This window comes from Chiloscyllium punctatum, chromosome 7, assembly GCF_047496795.1.
Source record: "Chiloscyllium punctatum isolate Juve2018m chromosome 7, sChiPun1.3, whole genome shotgun sequence".
Classification (NCBI taxonomy): domain Eukaryota; kingdom Metazoa; phylum Chordata; class Chondrichthyes; order Orectolobiformes; family Hemiscylliidae; genus Chiloscyllium; species Chiloscyllium punctatum.
The window spans coordinates 42,035,452-42,059,415 of record NC_092745.1 but is presented as its reverse complement, the minus strand read 5'-3'; the positions used below and the strand labels follow the sequence as shown (position 1 = coordinate 42,059,415).

The 23,964-nt window shown below is 50.4% G+C and overlaps 1 protein-coding gene across 1 annotated transcript in view; it reads right to left on the bottom strand.

Annotated features, from left to right (window-relative positions):
• The window catches only part of LOC140479345 (pre-B-cell leukemia transcription factor 1-like), a 97,231-nt gene extending 74,592 nt beyond the window's left edge, over positions 1-22,639 (bottom strand). The window contains exons 1-3 of the mRNA XM_072573254.1: positions 22,486-22,639; positions 20,363-20,619; positions 5,078-5,268 (exon numbers count right to left, since the gene is read on the bottom strand). Of these exons, the coding sequence (XP_072429355.1) occupies positions 5,078-5,268; positions 20,363-20,619; positions 22,486-22,639 (602 nt within the window). The remainder of the gene's footprint in view (positions 1-5,077; positions 5,269-20,362; positions 20,620-22,485) is intronic.
• Positions 22,640-23,964: the final 1,325 nt, after the last annotated feature.

The window sequence follows — 23,964 nt, the reverse complement described above, 5'->3', positions numbered from 1 at the left end:
CTGAGCTTTAAAAGCCCAAGCTCTGCTCTGGCCTGCTGAGACATTCGGCCCATCAAGCCTGCCCTGCCATTCAATAGTGTCATGGCTGACCTTTGGCCTCAACTCCAATTTCCTGCCAACTCCCATATCCCTTGCTGTCATGAAAGACTATGCATCTGTTGGTTCCAGCCTTAAATATATTCAACAATGGAACATTCTAAACCTTCCAGGTGTTGGGTGGCGGGGGGGAGACAACTCTCTGATATTCTGAAACCTCTTGAGAGTGGAACTTGACGCTATTTTCCCTGTGACAGCAGGCCACCCAAAATGGTCTCCTCCATTCTCCTAGCTTCCCTCTTCCCTTCCCTGCCCCCCCTCCCCAATGCTTAGTCTCTTCGTCGCCAAGTCCCTGGGCGCCCTTCGAACCGACTGGAGTTCGGTGAGAGCTGTGCCCTCAGCCATGCACTCTGCCCTCTTGCCCCACCCCCTTTCCCCATCGCAGCTGCGGCCAAGTGTTCCTGCCCACGTGTAGGGGCACCAGGTGAAAACGTAGTCCCAGTGAGTTTCGAAGCTGAGTTTCAGTCTGAGCGGACAGACTGCAAAGGAACCAACTCCCCAGAGGATCTGTACACTTTCACAAGATCTGTCAGAGGGGAGGTATGAACTGATCGTTAAGAAAATTACAGGATTTTGTTCACTGTTAGTATTAAGCCACCATGACTGAAAACCGAGTTGTCTGCAGGCCACTGACATTTAACTGTCTCATGTTCAGATACCTCCAACTGCCCGAGACTCTGAAACTCCACAATCCTGCCCACCTACCCTGCCGCTTGTAACTAAGGTACCCTATACAGCCCCAGCTCAGGCCTCACCCCTCTCAATAGAGTTCTGTGCTATTGAGTATTGGAGTTGGGAGGACATGTGGCAGCTGTACAGGACATTGGTTAGGCCACTGTTGGAATATTGCGTGCAATTCTGGTCTCCCTCCTATCGGAAAGATCGGAAACTTGAAAGGGTTCAGAAAAGATTTACAAGGATGTTGCCAGGGTTGAAGGGTTTGAGCTACAGGGAGAGACTGAACAGGCTGGGGCTGTTTTCCCTGGAGTGTCGGAGGCTGAGGGGTGACCTTATAGAGGTTTACAAAATTATGAGGGGCGTGAATAGGGTAAATAGGCAATGTCTTTTCCTTGGGATCAGGTCGTCCAGAACTAGAGGGCATAGGTTTAGGGTGAGAGGGGAAAGATATAAAAGAGACCTAAGGGACACGTAGAGGGTGGTACGTGTATGGAATGAGCTGCCAGAGGATGTGGTGGAGGCTGGTACAATTGCAACATTTAAGAGGCATTTGGATGGGTATAAGAATAGGAAGGGTTTGGAGGGATATGGGCCGGGTGCTGGCAGATGGGACTAGATTGGGTTGGGATATCTGGTTGGCAAGTTGGACCGAAGGGTCTGTTTCTGTGCGGTACATCTCTATGACTCAGTGGGAGCAGCTACTGAGCCAAAAGAGGATGAGTACCATGGAGAGGTTGGAACTTGCACAAAGATAGAGGCGATTAGTCGATGGGGGAGCTGTAGAAGTCCTATTGTAAGAGATGGATGAGTGCGCTTGTCAGAGATGTGGATGTGAAGCTTAACAAAGCAGTGTGAGCAACTGGGAGTGGTACACCCTGTAGGATGTGAGTGAATTTGCAACTGTACGTCATCTGTCAGATACAACTGTATAACTGTGTCTCCCATTTATAATTTGCGGATTGGCCCTATCTCAATGAGATCACGCCCACCTGAGTCCTTATCACCTCCAAGACCACACGCTCAACACCAGGAGTAAACTATAACCATCTGGACAGGTTGGGTGAGGGGGTGAATCAATGGCAGATGCAGCATAATTTGGATAAAGGCAAGATTATTCACTTTGGAAGCAAAAACAAGAGGGCAGATTACTGCCTGAATGGCTGTAATCTGGGAGAGGGGAATGGGCAGTGGGACCTGGGTGTCCTTGTGCATCAGTCGCTGAGGGTAAGCAGCAGGCAGTAAAGAAGGCAATTGGGACATTGGCCTTCATTGTGTGACATGATGTGGAGATGCTGATGTTACACTGGGATGGATTAAGTTCAAAATCACACAGCACCAGGTTATAGTCCAACAGGTTTATTTGGAAGCACTAGCTTTCGGAGCGCTGCTCCTTCATCAGGTGGTTGTGGAGCAAGAACATAAAACAGAATTTCTAGCAGAAGATTACAGTGCAGCTGATACAATATATTGCACAAACCTAGATTGCTGTGAAATCTTTCAACTTTTAGAGTAGATTACAGGCTTCAATTCATTAATACGTCAATCCCAGAACCTGTTTCAAATCACATTCTCGAGATAACTTAAGGTTATATAAAAAAGGTGACACCTCAACTCAGACAATGCATTAAAGGTGTGAGGTTGGAGTCTGTCTGTATCCCAAACTTGAGTCAGACTGGCTCTCACAGGCTTATACTCCGTCACACTCATGCACACACGCAAACACACACTCTCTCATGTGCACTCACACGCGCACGCTCACATGCACACACGCACACACTCTCTCTCCCCCTCACATGCACGCACACATACTTATAAGTCTATGGGGTGAATTTGCATTTGAAAAATTGTATTTGCAGATACATTTTATTCTGTTCAAAAAGCACACAACCTGCAGGCAGTCAATTCATGTCACATTTTATAAATTCCTATTTTGGAAATGGAACCGGTCTGACTCAAGATTGGGATACAGACAGACTCTAACCTCACACCTTTAATGCATTGTCTGAGCTCAAATGTCATGTGTTTTTATAAAACCTTAAGTTATCTTGAGAATGTGACTTAAAAGAAGTTCTGGGATTTACATATTAATGAACCAAAACCTGCAACCCATTCTAAAAGATGAAAGACTTGACAACAATCTAGATTTGTTCAATATATCGCATTAGTTGCATGACACTGTAATCTTTTACTATAATTCTTTGTGTTATGATCCTGTCCCACAGCTACCTGATGAAGGAGCAGTGCTCCGAAAGCTAGTGCTTCCAAATAAACCTGTTGGATTATAACCCAGTGTTGGGTGATTTGAACTTCATTGTGACACGTTTTGAGTCCAGGAGCAGGGATATGTTGTTACAGTTATACAGGGCCTTGGTGAGGCCCCAGCTAGAGTATTGTATGCAGCTTTGGTCTCCTTTTCTGAGGAAGGATGCTCTTGCTCTCGAGGGAGTGCAGTGAGAGGTTACCAGGCTGATTCCAGGGGGATGGTGGGACTGGAGAGAGATTGACTGGGTTAGGATTGTTTTCACTGGAGTTCAGACAAGTGAGGGGGAATCTCATAGAGACGTATAAAACTCTAACAGGACGAGATAGGATAGATGCAGGGAGGATGTTCCTGATGATGGGTGTGTCCAGATCCAGGGGTGACAGTCTGAGGATTCGGGGTGGGCGGAGATGAGGAGACATTTCTTCACCCAAAGTGTGGTGAACCTGTGGAATTCATTACCACAGGAAGTGGTTGATGCCAAAACATTGAATGTATTCAAGAGGCAGCTAAATATAGCACTTGGAGAGAATGGGATCAAAGGTTATGGGGGGAGAAAGCAGGATTAGGCTATTGAGTTGGACAATCAGCCATGATCGTGATGGATGGGGGAGCAGGCTCGAAGGGCCGAATGGCCTCCTGCTGATTCTATCTCCTCTGTTTGTAAATGTGTCTAATAATGAGTTTGCTGTGTTAATGAGCCATGCAGAACTTTACTCCTGGGTTTCACACATACGCTACCAGATTCCCTGCTCCCCAAGCCTCTCTGGGGGTAATATCAGGACCATAGCGGTCGTCACCTCAGCTGAGAAAGAGTTGCAAGTGGGAAAATGACTGGTACATCTGCCAGAGGGCTCGATCTACTTTGTAAAGCTGTAGGATGCTGAACCAATGTATATCGCTGCCCAACTCCAAAGCAAACCTGAGTGAGCCAAGACAAGCCAAGTGAAGCCTAGTCCACGGAAACAATTCTGAGTCAAGTTAAAATAAACTGAATAACATCACAGCAGGCAAAGCCAAATCAAGCCGAGTCAAACCTGAGAGATTATACAACCTTCAGTTTATAGTCGTTGTGAAGCTCTATGACAGTGCTGATTGGATACAGATATCACAAACAGTTGGACGTACAACTGATTTACTGAAATTATACCAACAACAAAGGGCACCATTTCAGTATCCCTTCTCCATTCTGACCAACCACAATCTCACTATTGCTAACCAATGGATTAAAGCCAAAACCTGGGGAGCCTCAATCTACTATACTCCAATTGGGGCACATGTTCTGGCCAAATGTGACACAGTTTCAAGGAACACTTCCTATACTTTTGCAACATCTGCAACAGATATTAAGGATATACCAGCATTTTGTACAAGTTTGCTGGAGGTGGCGGTCTGGTGCTGCAAATATACTTATCTCACCCAGTTATGCACTTCAGCACCTTCTGTTACAGACTTGAGCAGGATGTTGGAATGCTGAAAATGGGAGTTAGCTCTTCAAAAGTCCCTTTCTCGCCAAGTTATGCACTTCAGTAACATCTGCAACAGGTTCTCTACAAACAAAACTGCCAGTATTTTGGAGTATTTAGGTAGTAGTGGGGATTTGGATGGGTAAAAGTGCTTATCGCACCGAGTTATGGACTTTCATAACGTCGGCAACAGGTTTTAAGGAAATGTCACCATTGTGTATATGGTTGTGAGAAATGGCGTTTTGCAGCATCGGAAGGGCTTACCTCACTGAGGTGCGCATTTTCGGAGGTTCAACATTAAGATCAAGTAGCGTTTTGGAGAATTTTACTGGAAATGGGTACTTCGTTCTTCAAAAGTGCCCATTTAGCAACACCAATAACAGATTTTAGCAAAATTCTGAACCCGCCCCACCCCTTCATAGGACACTTGCACCCCAACTCTCTTCATAAGTCACGTGGTGTCACTTCCACAGCGTCAATGGAAGTTTCCATTGCAGAGACCTGCTATTAGCTACTCTCCCACGTTTGTTGAGTTCACTGATTGCGCTGAGATCGAGTCCGCGTTGGGTCTATTTACCGTGCGTCCAGGAATCGTGAACGTAGTATCATCACCGCTTCGCACGTGCTCTGTTTGAGTTGCATCTGGATGGAGTTGAACTTGCGGTGGATGATGTTGACCATCCTCTCGATTTCCTTCGGGGAGATGGGGCGAGTCCGGCTCTGCTCTCTCAGTAAGTTCATGACGTGTGTGGTGAATTCATTGCAGGCCTGCGAGACACAGATCAGGTGAGAAACAGTGAGAGAACCGATGGGAGCCAAGCCCGAAACACAGCCCTACGCTGTCACCGCTCTCCTGCCTCACACCCATCAAAACAATCTTGTTCTCAACTACTTTATCCCTGACTGTGGGTAATGTACCTGAACACAGAACCTTTATGAAACCAATTCCCAAATCTGATAGGTAATAGATAGATTCCCTACAGTGTGGAAACAGGCCCTTCGGCCCAACAAGTCCACACCGACCCTCCGAAGAGAACCCCCACCCCCCATTTACCCCAAACTAATCCACCTAACACTACAGGCAATTTAGCACGGCCAATTCACCTGCCCTACACATCTTTGGATGGTGGGAGGAAACCCACGCAGACACGGGGAGAATGTGCAAACTCCACACAGATGGTCGCCCGAGGCGGGAATTGAACCCGGGTCCCTGGAGCTGTGAGGCAGCAGTGCTAACCACTGAGCCACTGTGCCGCCCCGAGTTCATGACGTGTGTGGTGAACTCATTGCAGGCCCGCGAGACACAGATCAGGTGAGAAACAGTGGGAGAACCAATGGGAGCCAAGCCCGTGTAACCAGTGCATCCCTCTGCATAGGTTACAGCCCCCTCACCTTCTGAAACTTATCACCTTTCACTTTTCTTTCTTCCTTCAAGGTAGTTTTTAAAGATTGCAACATTTACCACACGAATTTTGGCCACTTAATATCTCCTTACAATGGATCCAAATTTCTCTCAGTTTGGCCTGTTAACATCCGAGTGAAGCAGCCTTGCTATGGTGCGATATAAATGTCAAAGGAAATTGCTATAACACATTCTTGGATCCCCCATGGTATGGGGAGGCTATTTGGCCTACATCGAGTCTGCACCGACCCACCGGGGAGCATCCCACCCCAGAGCCAGCCCCCACCTTATCTCCATAGCCACAGAGCCAATCCATCTAACCTGCACACCTTTGTTAAGAATTCCTGAGGAAAGGCTTGTGCCTGAAACGTTGATTCTCCTGCCCCTCAGATGCTGCCTGACTGGCTGTGCTTTTCCAGCACCACACTCTCGACTTTGTTAAAAATCACACAACACCAGGTTATAGTCCAACAGCTTTATTTGTGGGCTGTGCAGCAAGATCATAAGACACAGAATTTATAGCAAAAGATTACAGCGTCACGCAAAGCATTCTAAAACATAAAGGACTTAACAGCAGTCTACGTTTGTTCAATATATCGTATCAGTTGCATGACACTGTAACCTTTTGCTATAAATTCTGTGTTTTATGATCCTGTCCCCCAGTTACCTGATGAAGGAGCAGCACTCCAACAGCTAGTGCTTCCAAATAAACCTGACGGACTATAACCCAGTGTTGTATGATTTTCAACTTTGTCCACCCCAGTACCTTCACAAGGTACATCTTTGTGACTGTGGGAGGGAGCCCACTCAGACACAGAGAGAACGTGCAAACTCCATACAGACAGTCACCCGAGGCAGGAATCGAACCCGGGTCCCTCACGCTGTGAGGTAGTAGTGCTAACCACTGAGCCATCCCATGGATCACAATGAGCTGATCAAGCTCAGGCTATAAGCTTAAATTGGGTGTGCGTTGTGACTGATCCAGAACTGTGCGTGTGTCAGAAGGTGCTATGACTGGCACAGAAGACACTGCAAACCACTCCACAGATGTCGCCAGAGTTTCTCCAGCATTCTCTGTGTTGGTTTCAGATTGCCAGTGTTTTGTCTGATAGAGTGGATCAGCATAGCCATGTAATTAATTTCTTCACAGATGCACATTAACTGCACAGCTTCTAATACTATTTATCAAACCTCAAGGCTCTGGTGAGGCCAGGTTCGCTTCCTTGTTGCTGGAGAGTTTCCAATTTACAAATCCCATTTGTCTGATGGAGGTTCACCAGCGAAAAGGGATAAATTGTCACTCTGGAGGCAGGAAGTGGGAGCTGGCATTGCTTCGGACTCCGAATTCAATTCAAAGTTAATTACTGATCAGCTGACAAATTGATTAGTGTCAAGGCTTTCAAGTGATGAGCCCTGAGACAGAATCACAGGCCATTCAGCCCCTTCGTGTCTGCACTGGTTCTCTGAACGTTTTGACTTTATGTCAAATTCCTGTTCTTTTCCCATGACCCTGTGCACTGTTTCAGCATCCCCATGAACGCATCAATCAAACCTGCCTCCACTACATTCCCAGGCAGTGCGTTCCCAGACTCCAATCATAAATTCACGCAGCACAGAAACAGACCTGTCGGCCCAACTCATCTATGCCGACCCGGTTTCCTTCTCTGAGCTAGTCCCACTTGCCTGCATTTGGCCCATATTCCTCTCAACCTTTCCTATACATGAACCTTTCCTATACATGTCCAAATGCCTTTTAGATGTTGCAACTTTAGCTGCTTCTACCACTTCCTCTGGCAGCTCATTGCACAAATGAACCACCCTTAGGTCCCTCTTAAATCATTCTCCTCTCACCTTAAACCTATGCCCTTTAGTTTTGGACTCTCTTTTATTTTCTTATGCTTAATACTATTCAAAATGGCGCCACATCATGGCAGAAACGGCTTTCACTGGATTTTATTATTTGGCTCACCGTAAAATACATGTGACAATAAAATCATTCATTCACTCACACAGACACACACACACACACATATGTACGCACACACACACACACACACACACATATGTACGCACACACACACACACACACACATATGCATGCACACGTATGCACACAGACACACACACACACAGACATGCACACACATACACACACATGCGCACACAGACACACGCACATGCACACACACATATACATGCACATGTGCGCACACAGACACACGCACACAGACACGCACACACAGACACACATGTGCGCACACAGACACACACACATATGCATGCACACGTGCGCACACAGACACACACACGCGCACGCGTGCACAGAAACATGCATACACAGACACGTACACAGATACGCACACACATAGACACACACGCGCGCACACGGGCACACACACACAGACACACGTGCACACACAGACACATAGACACACACACACAGACACACGCGCACACAGACACGCACACACAGACACACACGCGCGCGCACATAGACACACACGCACAGACACCCCTACACAAACACTTACACACAACAGAATTGTGGACTGCAGCGGTTCAAGAAGGCAGCTCACCACTACCTTCCCCAGCGGCAATAGGGACGGGCAACAAATGGTCAGCCAGTGACACTCACATCCCATGAGTGAATACATCTTTAAAAATGAGATGCCACTTATATTATCATAGGCTTATTTGCAGCATTTGATAACCACAATGTGTCCCAACGCCATTTACAGGTAATGAGCCACTTGCCAAGTGGTAGCACTCAACAGATTTGAAGAGAGTTATTCAGGGAACCCTGACCCGTGAATCCTGCCATTGGCATACTGTAAAAGATGGCCTCCCACCGCCTTGTACCCGTGGCTTTAAATGTAATCCGTAAACAGCGGCCAACATGCGGAGATTATTCACAAAGAGAATGGGGCTTGCTTTAAACTCAAAAGTGCGGCCAACTATCCAGCAGAGACCGTGGGGCGATTTGAGGAATTGTCCACGTGATCAGAATCATGGGAAGGTGTTGCCCTCCGTGAGTTTGATGATAAGAGGCTTTCTTCCCAGTATGTACCTGTGTGAGCCCCTGCGATGCAGGTAATGGTGCGTACTGCAGCAGAAAGATGACTACTCGGTAAAAATAGAAGACAGACCCAGAGCTGCAGAGGCCACCTGCGGCGTCTCTGTGACAGGCTGCACACCGAGCGCACAGAAACTAATTATCAGAGGAGTTTTTGAAAGACAGGTGAGGAAAGCAGAAGGCGATGGCTGACTGGCAAATGCGCACTATGAAGCCAACCTGCAGTTCCAGAGAGCAGTCTCCCCACTCTCACAGGCAAGCAGATCAAACACAGGCACTCACTGCAGGGAGCTCGCGCACACTGAACCAGAACAGAATTGCCTTCACAGCGAAACACTTCAACTGGAGTCAATGTAGAAATCACCCGGCCGGATTCAGAGAGAACTGCTGAAGTAATCAAAGCACTCTACGAAACGTGAAACATGCACAGCTTTCCTGTGTATTTAGACATAGTGTCACAGAGATGTACAGCATGGAATCAGACTCTTCGGCCTAATCCATCCACGCCGACCAGATAGCCTAACCTAATCTAGTCCCACCTGCCAGCACTTGGCCCATATCCCTCCAAACTCTTCCTATTCACATACCCATCCAGATGCCTTTTAAATGTTGTAATTGTACCAGTCTCCACCACTTCCCCTGACAGCTCATTCCATACACGTACCACCCTCTGTGTGAAGTGGTGGAGGCTGGTACAGTTACAACATTTAAAAGGCATTGGATGGGTATATGAATAGGAAGGGTTTGGAGGGATATGGGCTGGGTGCTGGCAGGTGGGACTAGATTGGGTTGGGATATCTGGTCAGCATGGACGGGTTGGACCGAAGGGTCTGTTTCCATGCTGTACATCTCTATGACTGTATAAGGTCCCTTTTATATCTTTCCCCTCTCGTCCTAAACCTATGCCCTCTAGTTCTGGACTCCCCTCCCCCAGAGGAAAAGAACTTGCCTATTTATCCTACCCATGCCCCTCATTTAATAAACCTCTATAAGGTCACCCGTCAGCCTCCAACGCTCCAAGGAAAATAGAAAACATACTGCGCGGGGCTAACTTAGTACCCATGGTTTATACTTTTCAAATTTAATCAAGCGATAGATCTCAATAAACATATAATCGAGAAAGAACCCACTCTACTCACTAGTGGAGATTTACAGCAAGGTTATACTTAAAAACTATGCACTTATGTGTTCCTGTGCTGTGAGCTCACCTACACAAGGTCCCCCGAGGTCAGCTATGAATTTAGCTGTTTGTTAATTTTTTCTTAGATGCACTCTGATGTCCAGGGAGACATGAACACAAACAGCAATGACAGATTCACTGCTGTGTCAGACAACAGCGTCGGTTTCTTTCTCTGACCACGTGGTCGCTGCCTTTGTCTGTCTGTCTTCCTCCTTTTTAATGTGCCATTGTTTTGATCCTTTTACCTCCCCACTCCCCCCTCCAAAGTTCCAAAACAATGCAAATGGCATATAAAACACGAACTGCTCCTCCTGGAATTCAAGGAAATCACCTCCAACACTGAAAATACATCAAAACAGGAGCAGCTCTGACAGCCCCAATTTTATCCCATCCTCCATCTTGCAGATTACCCAGAATCCTGTGTATATACATGTGCATGCCAACATGTGTATGTGCACGTATATGCAGAAAAAAAGTCATACAGAGATGTACAGCACGGGAACAGACCGTTCGGTCCAACACGTCCATGCCGACCAGATATCCTATATAAGTCTAGACACATTTGCCAGCATTTGGCCCATATCCCTCCAAACCCTTCCTATTCATATACCCATCCAAATGCCTTTTAAATGCTGTAATTGTACCAGCCTCCACCACATCCTCTGGCAGCTCATTCCATACACGAACCACCTTCTGTGTGAAAAAGTTGCCCCTTAGGTCCCTTTTAAATCTTGTCCCGCTCACCCTAAACCTATGTCCTCTAGTTCGGACTCTCCCACCCAAGGGAAAAGACCTTATCTATTTGTCCTATCTATGCCCCTCATGATTTTATAAACCTCTATAAGCTCACCCCTCAGCCTCCGACGCTCCAGGGAAAACAGCCCCAGCCTATTCAGCCGCGACTTATAACTCAAATCCTCCAACCCTGCAACATCCTCATCGATTTTTCCTGAATCCTTTCAAGGTTCACAACACCCTTCCTATAGCAGGGAGACCAGGACTGAATGCAGCATTCCAACAGAGGCCGAACCAATGTCCTGTACAGTTGCAAAATGATCTCCCAACTCCTGTACTCAATACTCTGACCAATAAAGGAAAGCATACCAAACACCTTCTTCACTATCCTATCTACCTGCGACTCCACTTTCAAGGAGCTATGAACCTGCACTCCAAGGTCTCTTCGTTCTGCCATATTCCCCAGGACCTTATCATTAAGTGTATAAGTCCTAACCTGAGTTGTCTTTCCAAAATGCAGCACCTCATGTTTATTTAAATTAAACTCCATCTCTTGTATATGTGTGTGCTTTTGGATGTATGTATGTGTGTCTGTGTAGGACTGTGTAAGTGCATATAGAGTCATAGAGATGTACAGCATGAAAACAGACCCTTCGGTCCAACCTGTCCATGCTGACCAGATATCCCAACCCAATCTAGTCCCACCTGCCAGCACCCGGCCCATATCCCTCCAAACCCTTCCTATTCATATACCCATCCAAATGCCTCTTAAATGTTGCAATTGTACCAGCCTCCACCCCTTCCTCTGGCAGCTCATTCCATGCACGTACCACCCTCCGCGTGAAAAAGTTGTCCCTTAGGTCTCTTTTATATCTTTCCCCCTCACCCTAAACCTATGCCCTCTAGTTCTGGACTCCCCAATCCCAGGGAAAATACTTTGTCTATTTTTCCTATCCATGCCCCTCATAATTTTGTAATCCTCTATAAGATCACCCCTCAGCCTCCGATGCTCCAGGGAAAACAGCCCCAGCCTGTTCAGCCTCTCCCTGTAGCTCAGATCCTCCAACCCTGGCAACATCCTTGGAAATCTTTTCTGAACCCTTTCAAGTTTCACAACATCTTTCCGATAGGAAGGAGACCAGAATTGCACGCAATATTCCAACAGTGGCCCAACCAATGTCCTGTACAGCTCCAACATGACCTCCCAACTCCTGTACTCAATATTCTGACCAATAAAGGAAAGCATACCAAACGCCTTCTTCACTTCCTATCTACCTGCAACTCCACTTTCAAGGAGCTATGAACCAGCACTCCAAGGTCTCTTTGTTCAGCAACATTCTCTAGGACCTTACCAGTAAGTGTATAAGTCCTTATGCAGATGTGTGTATATGTGTGTGTATGCAGACATGTGTATAAAGATGTGTGTACAGGTATGTGTAATCAGACATGTACGCATGCAGGTGAATACCAACATGTTTATGCATGAGTATATACAGACATCTGTATGTGCCTATGTATTCAGAATGTTTAATGTGCATGTAGACATGTGTATGTGTGTGTATGCACATATGTACATGTAAATATGTTTACATGTGTGTATGCAGACATATGTGAGCATGTATGTGTAGATGTATGTGTATGCAGGCGTGCATGTATATGTGTGTGCAGATGTATGCACATAGACATATGTGTGTTTGTATATGTAGATATGTGTGTATGTACTTGTGCAGATATGTGTGTGTAAGTGTGTGTATGTGTCTGTGGTGTGTGTGTGCATTTGTGTGTGTGTATGTGTAGACCTATGTGTCTGTCTGTAGACATTTGGGTGTGTGTGTATCGAGTCAGGGCACTGTTAGTCAAGGCAGATTCCAGTTCACACAGGGACCCAGTTCTGTCACACTACACTTACACACGTACCAAATAGATACTCGCTTATCAAATAGATGACAGGTTGGATCGAAGAAGGGTTCTTTGCCAACTCATTCTAACTATGGAGTTTGGCCAGATGAAGCCTCTTCAATTGGCATAAGCTCTATGGCATAGATGCTTTCTTACAATGCAGGAGATCTTCCTCAGGGAATGTGGAAATTCCTGTCGCTTGTCTCTCTATTGGGAATGAAGTGGAGATTCCCATCACCTGTCCCATTGCCTCTGGGATAGTCCTCCTGATTGCCATCACCTGTCACTCCCATAGCACCCAGCTGGGAGATTCCTGTTGCTGTCCCTCTGAGTGGATTGAAGAGGAGAGTCTCTATGCTGTCCCTCATGAGGGGCAGGGGAAATTCCCTTACTATCCAACTCTCTCATGCAGACAGGATGCAAGCTCAGTGAGAATATTCTTAAAATAGCTCCACGGCGGCCGGTATCCCATCATCAAGTCACCCGGAGAGTCCTTCACACTGCTCCAGCTCCCTCAGAGCCAGCTCTCAGAGTGAACAGAACCCCCGACACTCCTGTTTACATCTGTCAGCCAAGGCTCCCTGATTGGACTGGATTAACAGCACCAGTCAGGGAACTCAGATTCTATGAGGTTCAGTTGGCTGACCTCGTTCCAATCACTACAATGCTAACCAAACGGGTTTGCGATTCTACCTAATGACAAGAGCAGAGGGAAAAGATGATGATCTGATAACTGTGAACAGGAGGGGAGAGTGGGAACAGGGAGAGGGGAGGACTGACACGACAAAGGTTGGCATGAAGTCTAACCAAGTTCATGTAAGTTAATGATTGACCATTCGTCAGAGAAAGCTACCGCAGACCAGTAGGTGGCAGCGGACTGGGATACCGAGGGATCAGGGAATAAGAGATAACCTCAGGACTGAGTGTAACGCTCTCTCTCAATGCTTCCTAACGCACACCAGGGAAACAGCACCTCATTTTCAGTTTAGGAACTCTATAGCCTGCAGGGTGCAACACTGGTTCCATTTTGATAATTCCCATCATCCACCCACCACCGTACCCTCTCACAAGTGTCTCCATCAAGTCATGCCTTTGTTTACAGGCGGTTTACCTTTATTCCGCTATTAACACCCACCCCGGACCAAAGATTTGTTCCCTCCCATACCAATCCCTTTGCCCTTTGTAAATCTCAGGAGTTTTCCGCCACTCCCTTTCAGTTCTGAAGGAGTCAGGTCAGAATGATGGATGAGGGAACTAAACGTGATATCTCCACGTTTGCAGATGACACAAAACTGGGTGGGAGGATGGGCTGTAAGGAAGATGCAGAGATGCTTCAGTGTGATTTGGACACATTGAGAGACCGTCCGATGAAGGGTAATGTGGATAAATGTGAGGTTACTCAGTTTAGAAGCAAAAACAGGAAGATGGATTATTTTCTGACTGGCAATAAATTAGGAATGTGAAGGTGCAACAAGACTTGGGTGCCCCTGTACACCACTCGCTGAAAATAAGTGTGCAGGACCAGCGGGCAGTGAAGAAGGTAAATGGTATGTTGGTCTTTATAGGGAGAGGATTCAAATACAGGAGCAGGGATGGTGTCATAGAGTCATAGATTCACACAGCATGGAAACAGACCCTTCGGTCCAACTAGTCTATGCCAACCATGTTCCCAAACAAAACTAGTCTCGATGCCCACATTCGGCTGGCATCCCTCCAAACCTTTCCTATTCATGTACTTACCAAATGTCTTTTAAACATTGCAACTGTACCCACGTCCACCACTTCCTCTGGAAGCTCATTCCACATGCAAACCACTCTCTGTATAAAGAAGTTGGCCCCTCATGTCCTTTTGAAATCTTTTTCCTCTCACCTTCAAATAATGCCCCCTAGTTTTGGACACCCTCCCCCCCGTAGGGAAAAGACCCTTGTTACTCACCTGACTTATGCCTGTTATGATTTTCTAAACCTCTATATCACCCCTCAACCTCCAGTGTTAGAAGTCGCAGCCTACCCAACCTCTCCCCATAACTCAAACCCTCTGTTCCCAGCAACATCCTGGTAAATCTCTTCTAAACCCTCTCCAGCTTAGTAATATCCTTCCTGTAACAAGGAGACCAGAACTGGGCACAGTATTCCAGAAGAGACCTCACCAATATCCTGTACAACCACAACATGACGTCCCAAGCTGTATACTCAAAGAACTGAGCAATGGAAGGAACACCTTCTTAACCACTCTGTCTACCTGCAACGCAAATTCTAAAGAATTATATCCCTGAATCCCTCAGTCTCTCTGTCCTACTCAGGGCCCTACCATTAATTGTATAAGTCCTGCCCTTGTCTGTGTTATCAAAATGCAATACTTCACGTTTGTCCAAATTAAACTCCATTTGCCACTAGTCAGTCCATTGACCCAATTGATTAACATCACTTTATAGCAACAGAGACACAGAGGAGCAGTCTGGAAGGCAGATTTTGTGCAGAAGTAACAGGGTTGTTGTCATGGGTGACTTTAACGTCCCCAATATTGATTGGAACCTCCTTGGTTTCAAATAGTTTGGATAGAGCAGTTTTTGTCAGGTGTGTCCAGGAAGGGTTCCTGACTCAATATGTATGTAGGCCAACAAGAGGGGAGGCCATATTGGATTTGGTGCTTGGCAACGAACCGTGCCAGGTGTCAGATCTCTCGATGGGAGAGCATTTAACTAGGGGAAGGGCAATTACAATGCAAATAGGCGGGAACTGGGGCACCTAAATTGGGAACAGATGTCCTCAGGGAAATGCACGACAGAAATCTGGAGGCTGTTTTGGAGGCACCTGCTGATAGCGCTGGACGGGTTTGTCTTACTGAGGCAAGGAAGGGATGGTGGGGTGAAGGAGCCTTGGGTGACAAGGGATGAGGAACATCTGGTCAAGAGGGAGAAGGAAGCTAACTTAAGGTGGAGGAGGCACGGATCAAAGAGCAAAGAAAATTACAGCGCAGGTCCAGGCTGTTCGGCCCTCCAAACCTGCACTGAGTCAGTTCCTCTATCTAAATCTGCTGCCTATTTTCTAAGGGTCTGTATCCCTTTGCTCCCTGCCTACTTATGTACCTGTCTAGGTATATCATAAATGATGCTACCGTGCCCGCCCCTACCACTTCCCTGGCAACGGGTTCCAGGCACCCACCACCCTCTGCGTAAAGAACTTTCCATGCATCTCTCCCTGCAACTTTTCCCTCTCTCACTTTGTATTTAAATTAAAACCCCTACAGTGTGGAAACAGGCCCTTCGGCCCAACAAGTCCACACCGACTCTCCAGAGAGTAACCCCACCCAGATCCATTCCCTCTACCATATATTTACCCCTTACTAATAACCTCCACTATGTGTAATGTGGCGTGGCTAATCTACCTGGCCTGCACATCTTTTGGACTGTGGGAGGAAACCGGAGCACCCGGAGGAAACCCACGCAGACACGGGGAGAGTGTGCAAACTCCACACAGTCAGTCGCCTGAGTCAGGAATTGAACCCAGGTCCCTGGTGCTGTGATGCTGCACTGCTAACTGCTGAGCTACTGTGCCACCCACTTTGATCTCATGAACCCTAGTAATTGAGTCCCTCACTCTGGGAAAAAGCTTCTTGCTATCCACCCTGTCTGTACCTCTCATGATTTTGTAGGTCTCAATCAGGTCCCCCCTCAACCTTCGTCTTTCGCATGAAAATAATCCTAATCTACTCAACCTCTCTTCATACCTAGCGCCCTCCCTACCAGGCAATCCTGGTGAACCTCCTCTGCACCGTCTCCAAAGCATCTACATCCTTCTGGTGATGTGGCGACCAGAACTGTACGCAGTATTCCAAATGTGGCCGAACCAAAGTCCTATACAACTGTAACATGACCTGCCAACTCTTGTACTCAATACCCCATCCGATGAAGGAAGGCATGCCCTTGTGCCTTCTTGACCACTCTATTGACCTGCATTGCCACCTTCAGCAGACAATGGGTCCGAACATCCAGATCCCTCTGTACATCAATTTTCCCCAGGGCTTTTCCATTTATGGTATAGTTCACTATATGCAAGGCATCAGACAGAGCAGTAGAGGGTTCCAAGGTAGCCAGGAAGGAACTGACGAATGGACTTAGGAGAGCTAGAAGGGGGCATGAGAAAGCTTTAGCGGGTAGGATTAAGGAAAACCCTAAAGCATTCTACTCTTATGTGGGGAACAAGAGGATGGCCAGAATGAGGGGAAGGACGATCAGGGATAGTGGTAGGGGTGGAGGGGAGTGTGGGTGGGGGATGTGGGGGGGTAGGGAGTGTGGGGTGTGTGGGTGTGGGGGGTAGGGGGTGTGTGGGGTGTGGGGAGTAGAGGGTGTGGGGGTTTGTGGGTGTGGGGGGTGTGGGGTGGGGGTGTGGGGTATGGAGGTGTGGGCGTGGGTGTGGGGGTGTTGGGGTGGGGATGTGGGGGTAGGGGGTGGGGGTAGGAGGTGTGGGGGTGTGGGTGTGGGGTGTGGGGGTCTGTGGATGTGGGGTGTGGGGGGTGTGGGTGTGGGGGTGTGGGAGTGCGGGTGTGTGGGATGGTGTGGGTGTGGGAGGGTGTAGGTGTGGGAGGGTGTAGGTGTGGGGGTGTGGGTATGGTGGTGTGTGGGTGTGATATGTGGGGGTTGTGTGGGGTGGTGTGGGCGTGGGGTGGGGTGGGTGTGGGGTTGTCGGTGTGGGGTTGTGGGTGTGGGGTGGTGTGGGTGTGGGGGTGGTGGGTGTGGGGTGTGGGGGTGTGTGGGGTGGTGTGGGTGTGGGGGTGGTGGGTGTGGGGTGTGGGGGTGTGTGGGGTGGTGTGGGTGTGGGAGTGTGTGGGGTGGTGCGGGGGGGTGTAGGCGTGGGTGTGTGGGTGTATGGTTGTGGGGGTGTGGATGGTGTGGGGTGGTGTGGGTGTGGGAGTGTGGTTGTGTGGGTGTGTGGGGAGGTGTGGGTGTGGGGGTGTGGGTGAAGGGTTGTGGGTGTGGGCGGTGTGCGTGTGGGGGGTGGTGTGGGTGTGGGGTGGTGTGGATTTGGGGGTGTAGGTGTGGGGTGGTGTGGGTGTGGGGGTGTGGGTGTGGGGGTGTGTGGGTGTGGGGGTGTAGGTGTGGGGTGGTGTGGGTGTGGGGGTGTGTGGGTGTGGGTTGATGTGGGTGTGGATGTGGGGGTGTGTGGGGGGTGTGGGTGTGGGTGTGGAGTGTGGGGGTGTGGGTGTGGAGTGTAGGTGTGGGGGTGTGGGTGTGGGGGTGTGAGTGTGGAGTGGTGTGGATGTGGGGGGGTGTGGGTGTGGGGGTGTGAGTGTGGAGTGGTGTGGATGTGGGGGGGTGTGGGTGTGGAGTGGTGTGGATGTGGGGGGGTGTGGGTGTGGGGGTGGGGGTGTGGGGGTGTGAGTGTGGAGTGGTGTGGATGTGGGGGGGTGTGGGTGTGGGGGTGTGGGTGTGGGGGTGTGGGTGTGGAGTGGTGTGGATGTGGGGGGGTGTGGGTGTGGGGGTGTGGGTGTGGAGTGGTGTGGATGTGGGGGGGTGTGGGTGTGGGGGTGCGTGGGGGGTGTGGGTGTGGGGGTGTGTGGTGGGTGTGGGTGTGGGGGTGTGTGTGGGGGGGTGTGGGGGTGTGTGTGTGGGGGTGTGTGGGTGTGGGGGTGTAGGTGTGGGGTGGTGTGGGTGTGGGGGTGTGTGGGTGTGGGTTGATGTGGGTGTGGGGGTGTGGATGTGGGAGTGTGTGTGGTGGTGAGGGTGTGGGGGTGTGTGGGGGGCGTGGGTGTGGGGGTGTGGGTGTGGAGTGTGGGGGTGTGGGTGTGGAGTGTAGGTGTGTGGGTGTGGGTGTGGGGGTGTGAGTGTGGAGTGGTGTGGATGTGGGGGGGTGTGGGTGTGGGGGTGTGGGTGTGGGGGTGTGGGGGTGTGGGTGTGGAGTGGTGTGGATTTGGGGGGGTGTGGGTGTGGGGGTGCGTGGGGGGTGTGGGTGTGGGGGTGTGTGGTGGGTGTGGGTGTGGGGGTTGGGGTGTGGGGGTGTGGGGGTGGAGTGGTGTGGATGTGGGGGGGTGTGGATGTGGGGGGGTGTGGGTGTGGGGGTGTGTGGGGGGGTGTGGGTGTGGGAGTGTGGGGGTGTGGGTGTGGGGGTGTGGGTGTGAGTGTGGGGGTGTGGGTGTGAGTGTGGGGGTGTGGGTGTGGGGGTGTGTGTGGGGGAGTGTGTGGGTGTGGGGGTCTGGGTGTGATGTGGGTGTGGAGGGTGTGGGTGTGGGGGTGTGTGGGGGGTGTGGGTGTGGGGGTGTGGATGTGGGGGGGTGTGGGTGTGGGGGTGTGTGGATGTGGGGGGGTGTGGGTGTGGAGGGTGTGGGTGTGGGGGTGTGGGTGTGGGGGTGTGGGTGTGAGTGTGGGGGTGTGGGGGTGTGGGTGTGAGTGTGGGGGTGTGTGGGGTGTAGGTGTGGGGGTGTGGGTGTGAGTGTGGGTCTGGAGCGGTGTGGGTGTGGGGGTGTGGGTGTGAGTGTGGGGGTGTGGGGGTGTAGGTGTGGGGGTGTGGGTGTGAGTGTGGGTCTGGAGCGGTGTGGGTGTGGGGGTGTGGGTGTGAGTGTGGGGGTGTGGGTGTGGGGGTGTGGGTGTGGGGGGGTGTGGGTGTGGGAGTGTGTGGATGTGGGGGGGTGTGGGTGTGGAGGGTGTGGGTGTGGGGGTGTGGGTGTGGGGGTGTGGGTGTGAGTGTGGGGGTGTGGGGGTGTGGGGGTGTGGGTGTGAGTGTGGGGGTGTGTGGGGTGTAGGTGTGGGTGTGGGGGTGTGAGTGTGGGGGTGTGTGGGTGTGGGGGTGTGTGGGGGTGTGTGGGGGGTGTGGGTCTGGAGCGGTGTGGGTGTGGGGGTGTGGGTGTGAGTGTGGGGGTGTGAGTGTGGGGGTGTGGGTGTGGGGGTGTGGGTGTGGGGGTGTGAGTGTGGGGGTGTGTGGGTGTGGGGGTGTGTGGGGGTGTGTGGGGGGTGTGGGTCTGGAGCGGTGTGGGTGTGGGGGTGTGTGGATGTGGGGGGGTGTGGGTGTGGAGGGTGTGGGTGTGGGGGTGTGGGTGTGGGGGTGTGGGTGTGAGTGTGGGGGTGTGGGGGTGTGGGGGTGTGGGGGTGTGGGGGTGTGGGTGTGTGGGTGTGAGTGTGGGGGTGTGTGGGGTGTAGGTGTGGGGGTGTGGGTGTGAGTGTGGGTCTGGAGCGGTGTGGGTGTGGGGGTGTGGGTGTGAGTGTGGGGGGTGTGGGGGTGTGGGGGTGTGGGTGTGGGGGTGTGGGTGTGAGTGTGGGGGTGTGGGGGTGTGGGGGTGTGGGTGTGTGGGTGTGAGTGTGGGGGTGTGTGGGGTGTAGGTGTGGGGGTGTGGGTGTGAGTGTGGGTCTGGAGCGGTGTGAGTGTGGGGGTGTGAGTGTGGGGGTGTGGGTGTGGGGGTGTGGGTGTGGGGGTGTGAGTGTGGGGGTGTGTGGGTGTGGGGGTGTGTGGGGGTGTGTGGGGGGTGTGGGTCTGGAGCGGTGTGGGTGTGGGGGTGTAGGGGTGTTTGGGTAGTAATGTGGGGCTGTGGGTGAAGCCGGTGAGAGTACGGGGCAGTGCCGGTAATCCTGGGTGCGTTTACCTGCTCGTACTTCTCCAGCTCGGTGTGGTAGATCTGTCGGATCTGGGTGAGCTTGGCCCGGTAGTCCGAGTGCTCAGCCGAGGTGTCGGTACCCCCTCCCCCGGAGACGGCAGCGGCGGCTGCTGCGGCTGCAGCTGCGGAAGCTGAGCCCCCACCTTTCTCAGGTCCCGCGACCCCCTCTGCCAGCAGCATGTTGTCCAGCCGTACCAGCTGCGGGTCCGCGGGTTCCTCTTCCTGGGTCCCTCGGATGCTCAGCACTGCAAAGACAGGAGGACAGCGGCCGGTTAGAACAGGCTGGACAATCACCCCGGGGACTCCGAAACTCCATAACCTGAGCCCGAGTGCCGTCAATGCGCAGACAGAGGCCATTCGGCCCACCCGAGTCAATGACGCTCTTGTTCAGAACCATAGAACCCTACAGTGCAGAAAAGTGCCCCTAGCGAGTCTCGTAATCCAGTCTCTCCTGCTTCCCTCACTGCCCTTCAACTTTATTTCCCCCAGCCCCTGAGAAGGCAACTAGCCCAAATGACCATCATATGGGACCTGCCCACTGAAGTCAGCCAGAGTATGAGTTATCTGATTGGCGCTGTTAACCAGGTCCAATCAGGGAACCCTGGCTGACAGGTACAAACAGGAGGGTCAGAGGTTCTGCTCACTCTGAGAGCTGGCTCTGAACGAGGCAGTACCAAGGTCAACGATTCCCCACACGTAAATAAAAGGGATGGGATACCAGCCTCTTTGGGAGTGGTTTCAGGCCAGGCTGAGGGTTTATCTTTAAGCAGGCCTTAGCCTCGAGGGGGTGAGTCTTTCACATTCCGCGAGGAGGGGATGGTAGATGAAATGGGAAGTGGGGCGGGGGAGGGGGGGGGAGGCGGGGTGGTCCATTTGCTCCCCTCTTCCCCCCCCACCCCTGTCTTCTCAACAGCGAACATCGCAAGCTGAACCAATTAGTGGCCTGGCAGGGGGAAAGGTGGTCACGCAGGGCCACAGGGATGGGGTGGGGGAGGTAGGGCAGGATGTCAGGCAAGGATTGGAGCCGGTTCGAGGCCCCCACACCTCTCTGTCTCCTCAGTTGTCCTCGAAACAGTAAATGAATACAGACAAGCAAACGTTATTGGGAGCAGATAGCCCAGTGGTGTTATCATTGTTTAATCTTATGACCCAGGTGGTGTCCTGGGATTATCGGCTTGCATCCTGCCACCGCATATGGTGGAATTTGGACGCAATTTTTTTTTAAATTACGGAATTAACAATCTAAGGATGACCATGAATCCATTGTCAATTGTCGAAAACCCATCTGGTTCACCGAAGCTCTGAAGGAAACTGCGGTCCTTACCTTGTCTGGCCTACATGTGACTCCAGACCCACTGCAATGCAGTTGACTCTTAATGAGGGATGGGGTACTGAATGATGGTCTAGTCTCATCCCATTAACAAATCAAAAAACACACTTGTGACTTTCAGTCAGTAGAATCAGCCAGCCCGGGCCCAGCCTGATGGAAATCACCTCCAAACCATTCCCTGTGGACATTCACTTGTCCACACACACACACACCCTCCGCGGTATCAGAGAGGCCAAAGCAGAGAGCTGACCCATTCTCCTGTTTGAACGAGTGCAGGAGAATGGCCTCTCTGATCTGTGACCAGGTGCTCCAATTTAATGTCGGGGGTGGGGGGGGTGGGGGGGGGGGTGGGGGGGGGCGGAAGTGGGGCAAGGATTATCTGACAAGCGTCAGCTCCCAGTACCACGCTGGTGACGTTTGCAACAAGATTAAGGAGCAGGGGCTCATTTTTCAATTTGTCACACACAACGTAATTTTGGCTCATTTATGTTGTTTATGTCGTTTATGTCTCGTTTATGTCTCTATCCCGTCATCCTGCATTCACACCTCATCTGGACGTAACTTCTAGTTTCTTTACTGTTGCCAGTGAATCTCTCCTGCTGTCCACCTTATCACAGGCCTTCCCTTTAGTCCCTACCGTCTCGCTCCTCTATCATAGAATCAGAGAATCCCTACAGCCTGGAAGCAAGCCATTCATCCCATTGAGGTCACTCTGACCCTCTGCAGAGCATCCCACCCAGACCCTGTCCCTGTAATCCTGCATTTCCCATGGCTAGCCCACCTGGCCTGCAGATCTTTGGAGTGTGGGAGGAAACCGGAGCACCAGGAGGAAGCCCACACAGACACTGGGGAGAATGTGCAAACTCCACACGGACAGCCACCCGAGGCTGGAATCGAACCCGGGTTCCTGGCGCTGTGAGACAGTGGTGCTCCATTTGCTCAAACCCCACTACATGTCATCATTATTCTGAAACGTCAACGTCCATTTCTCTTTTCACAGGAGTTGTCTATCCACTCTGTTTCTTATTTTCAAATTGTCAGTGCTTTCCGTTGACAGTCCTATATATTTTCTTTCCCCTTAATCAATCTTTCTCAGAGATGAACGCGGACCTCCCAGGCCAGAGGTGGGGACATTACCACCGTGCCAGAACAGGGCCCTCCCTCCAGTTTACTTTCAGTCAGTTACTTAGCATTGAGTTACTCACGAGTGGAGACTAAAATGTTTAACGTTTGGGATAACCCCATTTCCCGCCGTAAGAACCAATTTTCAATATCCTGCCCGAATGCTTTGCAAAGTAAAACTTAAAAAGACTTTTTTTTTGGTGAAAGTGGCTCTTGTTTGCAGTTTGCCGATGTGCGAATGAACTCAAACTGAAACAAAACGAAGGGGGAAAGCTCCTCAAAACGAACCCAATTTTAACCGCAATTTGTGGTGATGCACCTACTGTGTCTCAGAGAGTCGTAATGACACAGTTTACTCCACACTGGGGTGTCACAGCCTGGAGGTTAATGCGCACAACGCCTCACATTTTATCACACAAATATCAGCAAGAATAGACCATTCAGCTCCATCGAACCCGTTCTGCCATACATCTCGATCCTGGGGTTCAACTCCTATTTCTAGCTTACCCCCCCCCCCCCGCATCCCTCGACTCTGTGAGGGACCGCTCTGTCCCTGCCTCAGTGGTCAAGCTTCCATAACCTGCGGGGTCAGACGATTCACAAACCCTTTGTTCCCATCTCAGTCCTAAACAACTGGCCCCTTACAGAGTCATCCAGCACAGAAACAGACCCTTTGGTCCAACCTGCTTCGAAATCGACGTTTCGGGCAAAAGCCCTTTTATTCCTGATGAAGGGCTTTTGCCCGAAACGTAGATTTCGAAGCTCCTTGGATGCTGCCTGAACTGCTGTGCTCTTCCAGCACCACTAATCCAGAATCTGGTTTCCAGCATCTGCAGTTATTGTTTTGACCTTCGGTCCGACCAGTCCATGCCGACCATAATCCCAAACTAAACTCATCCCACCTGCCTGCTCCTGGCCCATATCCATCCAAACCTTTCCAATTCATGTACTTATCCAAATGTCTCTTAGACGTTGCAACTGTACCCACATCCAACACTTTCTCAGGAAGTTCATTCCTCGCGTAAATCACCCTCTGTAAAAAAATTGCCCCTCGTGTCCTTTTGAATCTGTCTCTTCTCACCTTAAAAATGTGCCCTCTCATCTTGAAATCCAAAATCCGAGGGAAAAGTGAGCTACC